Here is a 7,515-nt window from a genome sequence, read left to right as displayed (position 1 = left end):
CTATTTCAGCTATTTCTCTTTTTATATAGGATTTCATTGTCCTTGAGTTATTTATTGAGGCAAAAAGTTAAGTAATTATATAAGTGAATCATTTCTAATAATCTAGCAGCAAATAATTGGATTAAAGTGAAAAATGCAAAATGAATAGATTAAAATCAGAAAAAGCATACACAAATGGTGAACCTCTTGGGAAGCTGAATAAGTTAGATAGGGATTTTTCATATGGTTGTATTTTTAGTTAGTTGCTGGCTAAAAAAAGGTAGAGTTAGTTAATGATTGTAACTAATTTTCTTGCTATATAAGGAAAGTTAGATTATAGAATGAGTTTATCCATTCAATTCTTCAACACTTTTACTTTTACTTTTACATTGAATCACTCAATAAAGAAGACTTTTTCGTTTTCTTTGCATAAGGCAATTTTGTCTTCTCTGCATTTCATTTCTTCTCTTCTTCATCATCACTTTCTTGCTTGTATTCTTCAATGGGTTCATACATCTTTGACAAAGGGTTTCATATGTTAAAAGAATACTGTCTATTAAATAGTATTCTTTTACAATAGCATTATTAGATGCATAACAGTCTATTAAATCAATAAACTACAAAAAAACTGCTATCTACTTCTGTTACAATAGCTTTCTTGGTAAAAGAAAGGTTGATAAAATTCATAGGGAATGTTTCATTATATTTGTGAAGAGTAAAATTTTCACACTAAGAAGCCAATGCTTTCTTTTCTCGTCCCTTTTAACAATAAACCTTATTAATAACTATAGATCAATGGGTGGAACACATTACTTAATGAAGAATGTCTCATACTTTTGCTTCTTACTAATAATCCCATGCAACAAGTTGGTATTAATAGCATGGAACTAAAAACATATGAACATATGTGTCTTTTCTATTATTTGGGAAAAGCATGATGCCAGTCTCAGCAGCAGCTATTTTTACACAAACTAAACTTTCAACCAAGCCTTGTCAAGAATGGTGCCATGTAATGAAACAACAATATCTCTCACCTTCTAAGTTTTTTTTCTATTACTTTTGTACTACTTAACTATTGCTCAATCTTTTCAGCAAGTCCAAGAAGATGATCTTTTAATCAATGGCTTCATCTGTCTGTCTTCTTCGAGCGAAATCATCCCCAGGTGTGAGGGGTCCTCCAGCATCATCTTTGCCACCAGATAGCCTGCAATAGACCATGTTTGGTATTTTCTTGCCTGTTTGCCAATATATCTCCCGAGTTTACCATCGTAATATTCAGGCCACCCATCCTTCAGTAAACGACTCTCAGCAAGCTCGATTGCACGTCTTGCAATTTGTGGTCGCCCCGTTTTGATGCAAGCAGCTGTTACTAGCCAAAGGAGCACTGCACTCAACCAAGTAGCAAAGTCAAAAAATAAAACCATCAGAACTGTATGTTTATAATTGTTTTTATTCATAACATATCGGAAGAATTATCAAGCATGCTTCTGATACATAGTTCAGACTATCATTCAGTCAAAAAATATAAATACTGATAATAGCAAAAGTTTTTCCGGATTTTGACAATGCCTTAGTCACTTTCCTTTGTTTTCCCAAAGTGGAAAGTGACTAAGGTTTGGTGTACATTTAATTTGTGCAAATAACATAAAAAAACATTTTTAGATGTTATCCTGATTCCAGCCCACAACCCATGGTAAATGCAGCTTAAATTCCTAAGCATGATGGAAGAAAGGGAGAACCTGGCCAAGATCCTCCATTATGGTAACTCCATCTGGTATTTTTGGGATCACAACCAGTAACAATTCGCCACTCGTGGCTCTCTATTGCAGGATAAGATATCTTTAGGGGCATTTCTCCAACCAGCTCATCCCAGCGAGCTTCAATAAGATCCATGATAGCCATTGATTGCTCTGCAGTTGCTAGAGAAGATAGAATTGCAACACAATTACCTAAAGCAAACCATCGAAAATCCATCCGGGCTGGACTGACATTTCCAATAAAGTAGCCACCACGCGTTGGCATAAAGTCAAACACCCATTCTGGGATTGAATCAGGAATAACATTAAACTTATTTACTGCAGTATGTGAATACTCCTCAGTCTTATATCGATAAATGTCATTTAGTTGTTGGAAGTCGAGCCAAAAATAACTCCGCATGTGATAACTTAGTGCATGCAAACGCTTCGCAATGCGCTCTACACATTCTTTTCCTTCTGCATCGTCCTGTTTCAGCATTGCCAAAGCACATCTCAATGCCATAAAGAACAGTGCTTGAATCTCTATAGGATAGCCATAAATTCCCTGCAGAAAAAAAGCGAGAAACAATTAATAAAATATGCCAGTTCTTCCAAATAACCTAAATATATGAGTGAATGTTAAACCATATCTCCTTGAACTTGGAATCTACATATGATAAACAACAGTTGAATAAGAGCAAGACTTGTAACAACAAATCTAATTGCACTTGCATCGCCTTGCGCTAAAAATGGCCAGCTTTGTACAATGGTGTAAAACAAACACCATTCGTAATATCGAAAAAAAGAAGCAACATTATTTTATCAACAAACTGAGAAACAACTGCAAATTATGCCTTACCATTCTTCGATCAATCATGGAGCACCCATCAGCACAAAGCAGAGTTGGGAATGTATCAAATCCCTCAGACAAGCATAGAGTCAATATAAGCTTCATTCCCTTTTGACAGTCTGATGATTCAGCCAGAGATAAATCCCCTGTAGACTTTGTGTAAGCACGAAGCAAAATGATCCACCAGAATCCAGAGTCAACAGGAGCAACTCTTCCAATCGCACTTTCACCAAAATCTGCAATGAGAGTATCTGTTTTCCGAACAGGATCATGAAGGACTTTGAAGCTAGCTGGCATAACACCTTCACCAAGCTTAAATCGATCTATTCTTTTTTCCCACCCCTGAAGATGCAGTGTCTTCAATAAGAAGTTCTTAACTATTTCTGGTTCACCATTCATCAAAAAGGCTAGAGCACTTGGCACAAAATCTCGAACAAAAACCTAGAAAAGAAAACATATCAATAAATATCATACTGATTCTTAGCTGTCCTCTATCAATGTGTAATAGTAGAAAGATTGAGGTATGTCAGGGGCCCCACTAACATAACCCCAGAGTTCCTTCTTATAATCAACAAAAAATCAAGGACAGAAACAATCCATTATGCATGCTTAGCAAGAAACACAAGGCATATCAAAACAAAAGTATATACAAGTCCAGTACTAAAAGAATAGCTGACAACTCCGGGAAATTGTGGCTTATGAGAGAACTCAAGGTGCTGAAAACTGTTGTTAGTAAATACTATCTTTTAATATTTTTTTGGAAAGTATGTTTTATTAATCCCGTAAACTCTTCTCCACTTTGTTATTTGCTTAGCTATTTTACCAACACTCATCTAAATATTGTAATTTCCAAAATAGGAAGTTGTATGTTAAACAAATGGCTCCGCGCCTCTGCCGACTTTATCAAACATCCAACAACTATAATATTCATTTTTTGTCAATTCATTTTTTTCATTGTCAATCAAATATATATTAATTTGTAACACCTCTGTTTAATGTGTTTTAGTAGTATCATTAGGATCATTACATCCAAAGTTGTAGATTAATAAGTAAAGTCTAAGCATTCACTGTCATGTCTCATGTTGTTGATGTTTCGTGTTCAACAGCTGATTTTCTTCCCGTTGCTCACACCCTCACAGGTTCCCAAAAAAATTGTCCGCGCCTCGAAATTGTAATTATGACATTTCAGTGTTGATTGAGGAACTCACCTGATCATAGTTTAGAACTTCCTCCGATTGATGATCAACAGCTGCAATAGTGCCAACTGGTTGACCTCTGAAATGGACTAGAGATTTTCGGAGGGATTCCCATGCATCAGCAACCATAGGGTGAGGCTCAAATGAATTCCGTGTAGACGAGGCAGGTGTGTTAAAACCAGATCTTCCTCCAGGTGAATATGTGTCATAGTTATCCAAGCCCACTCTAGAAAAACTAGCTGACAGTTCACTAAATGACCTCTCATCAAACGACCTCTTCCTCTCTATGTTCAACCGGTGCCTGTCAAATAGACGTGAGGGATCAAAATCATCCATCTCAGAGATAGAGCAGTGTGAGCCGACTTTCCGAAGTCCTAAAGGTCCATCCATTTTCTTCACTTCTCCAGTACCAAAATGAATATATCAAAATTAAATATTACCTGCTGGCAGAAAATTAATAACTCTCCAATGTCAAATACAAAACTGGAAGGAACACATTTCTAATGCTCAAATTAGTAAAAAGAATATATACAAATAGAGCAAAACTAAAAAATCCAACTTTTGATTAAGCTTCATAGTTGGGAACAAAGTGAAAACACTGAAACAAAAACCAAACAACATTCAATGTATTTTCAACAAAACATGTTCAACCTACAAACAGCATCACCTTCAATGAGCACAATTAAAAGTCACAATCAAAACAATCCAATTGATTAAAACCAGTTATACTCTACAGTCTACACGACCCAGTTTCGAATATTAAGCTCCAGAAATGGGAACAAAGTGGAAGAAAAAACAAACATCTCAGTGCATATTTGACAAAATAAAAAATCTTCAATAATTTCCAATAGTATCATCAAATTTGAAAGATGTAATGTAAATAATGTAACAACAAAGCAACAAGTAACACATTAAATGAAAAACAAATAACGGATCAAGATTCATCGAAAGTGTGAAGTAGGAATGAACCGAGGCAAAAAAGTGCTAACAACACAGACAAATTCGGAAAGTGTTAACTCGGAATGAGAGTAATTAATGAATAAAGAGAAATAAAGACAGATCTGAGAATACCAAAGGAAAACGAAGGATATTGAGAAGAAGGGGAGAATCTGAAGACAGTGGAAAAGACAACGGTGACTCGCCGGCGAAATCGCCGGTAAATGGCGGCCGGAGAGATTGACGGTTAACGAAAAAGGGGAGAGGAAAAAATGATGAAATTCTGGAATGCTGATATTTATAGCGAAAGAAGAGAACTACTCTAGTTCGATGTAAAAGTGGTTACCGGGAACAGCCTGTTGCAGCACGAGGGGATATTTACACTTAATTAATGACTGAGATCCAATCATCAATTCTAAATAAATTTAATGATTTATATCTACTCGCTCATTCAAACTATTGGTTGTTCGATGAATATGATATGAGTAACTTTTTTTAACTTACCTCTTGAGTAAGTCGGTCCATATTTTCTATCCAAAATGTAGTTCAATGTGTATGTGATTAGTCAGAAAAAATGTAAATATTAATTTTTTAACTTAAATACAATTTTTCAATCAATCATAAGTAGTAACATGTGAAGTAATACATTATTTTCTATAACAGATGTGCGCATAACTGTGATAATTATATTTCAACTTGTATTCTTCCTCACCTATTCTTAAATGGTTGGTGAAATGAATCAATTGAGAAGTTGACTTTTGATGTGAACTTTTGGTGGCTTAAGCCATGCTTGATCTTGTATTTAGTCATTTTCTTTTTACTTATAATAATTAACTAATCTTGAGGTTACTTTAAAAGGTACTCTGGTATTAATTGAAAATAAATTGATAGAGTAGTTATTTATTTATGGTATAATATATATAAATTTTGTTCAAATTACTTATTTTATTCGTTTTTTGACAGTATTTCATAAAAACTAAGTTGCGATTACGAGTGATACTCAAAAATACAAATTGATATTTATAATCAAATGTCTCCAGATTGAGTTCATAAATGTAATTGAATTTGCTATGCATGGTTGGCTTAGTAAAAGATATAAATTGTATAAAAACATTATTAGTAACATAAATTAAATACGTTAATAATAAATGTCTCCATTGATAATGGAGTGTTTAATTGTCACATTAATGAATTTATGCTTCCCATAAAACAAAAATAAATAATGAATGGACCGTACTGTATTAGAGTAAGAATGAATAGAATAAATCAATCCTCTAATGGTGAGAGTTTTTGTTGGATCATATAATCCAAAATTTAAGATTTGAATCTTGAGAGTGATATTTATTACGAAAGACGCTTGGCACAAATGAATAGTTCCTGACTTATAATAAAAGGGCACCAATAAGAATACAGTTAATACAAATCATGCGTAACAAAATTTTTGATTAACAGTAATATGTTAACTACCAATTAATGGGAACACATTTGTTGTTCAATTTTTCGTACCACTTTATATATCATCAATTTTGATTAGTTGGAAAAAACTATTTAAGTTAAAGGTGTAATTATAATATATCTTTTGCCAATTACACCTCCTGATATATAGAGTGACACAAAATTATGTGACAGATGTGCTTCTGAAAGTCAGATGTTGATATCCAAAGGTTAGGAGTTGGGTTGGATCTGATTAATAGAGTAAGCTAGTCTATCAACCACAGTTAAACTTGTCTTATGTTCTCTTTATTTATAATTTATAATCAGCATGAAACACAGCACGAGTTTACGACTATGAATATGAATAATACTATATTTCTTGGAAACGCGGGTAAGCATGAATCATGCTCCACGTTCCTGCTTTCATGGAAAATTTTACATTAAACAATTGGCAATGAAAAAAGAAAGATAGTATAATCATAATATTATTTTTTTCCCGAATAGTGAAAGATATATGGTCAGCCCTGAGTTGGAAATCTTATCCATTAGAACTCAAACCAATTCCTATTTAAAGGCAATTATATGTCTCAACATCGGGTATACATCTGTTGCCCCATAATGAGTGTCATTTCATGTGTCAGACCTTATAATCGGTTAAAAGAATATTTAAAAATTAAATTTTAATTTAAACATATATTTTTTAATCAATCACAAGGTTATAACATATGGTATATCATTCATTGTGGGACAACTGATGTGCTCCCCTCACCATGTTATGAAATAAATAAAAGGGATTGGAGTATCTCCTTGTATAAGGAGATAAGTTATCTCCTCCTGCCAGTGAAATCATGACATGTGTCATGTTTCATCATTTTCTATAAAAATATTTTTAAAAATAAACAAAATAGCACACATGTCACATTTTTAATGGCTAGAGGAGATAAGTTATCTCCTTATATAAGGAGATACATTATTCTCTAAATAAAAACTATATCTACATTCTTAAACACGGAAAAGGAAGCGTTGAAGAAAGGGCAAAAATCAAAACTTGAAAAAGGGTACCCTACCTACCCTTACGGAAGGTGGGGACTTAGACAACCATATAGAGAAGTAAAACGTGGACATTTTGTTTCACAAGGATTTGGTTGAGTAGGCGCTAGCTACCCTCAATTGGGGTACTTCCTTGAATTGAAAGCTTCAAGAAAAGTGACCCCATTTTGAATTTCTTGCTTGAGTAAGTCTCACATCATTATGTATCTCATTATAATAATTATTACTCGTGTACAACTAGTTTAGTTTCTTGTTGTGGGCGCCAGGGAGGCATGATGTGTTCTCCTACCACAATATAAGGCCCAACCTAGGGTACAAGGGCCAGATAAGTCTT

The 7,515-nt window shown here is 34.0% G+C and overlaps 1 protein-coding gene across 2 annotated transcripts; it reads right to left on the bottom strand.

The window, feature by feature from the left end:
- On the bottom strand, positions 796-5,007 carry LOC109335820 (probable alkaline/neutral invertase D). Of its 2 annotated transcripts, none has more exons than XM_019572024.1 (5): positions 4,833-5,007; positions 3,774-4,201; positions 2,575-3,006; positions 1,719-2,280; positions 796-1,363 (listed from the first exon to the last, which is right to left on the bottom strand). In XM_019572024.1, exons 2-5 carry the CDS (start codon positions 4,149-4,151, stop codon positions 1,068-1,070), a joined length of 1,668 nt encoding a protein of 555 aa, XP_019427569.1. In that variant the 5' UTR covers positions 4,152-4,201; positions 4,833-5,007; the 3' UTR covers positions 796-1,067. The 2 variants fall into 2 exon arrangements, with proteins under 2 accessions (XP_019427569.1, XP_019427568.1); XM_019572023.1 differs by having other exon boundaries at positions 4,871-5,007.

Source organism: Lupinus angustifolius, chromosome LG20, assembly GCF_001865875.1.
Source record: "Lupinus angustifolius cultivar Tanjil chromosome LG20, LupAngTanjil_v1.0, whole genome shotgun sequence".
NCBI lineage: Eukaryota > Viridiplantae > Streptophyta > Magnoliopsida > Fabales > Fabaceae > Lupinus > Lupinus angustifolius.
Note: the sequence above shows the minus strand (reverse complement) of the source record. Positions and strands in the feature narration are given on the sequence as shown.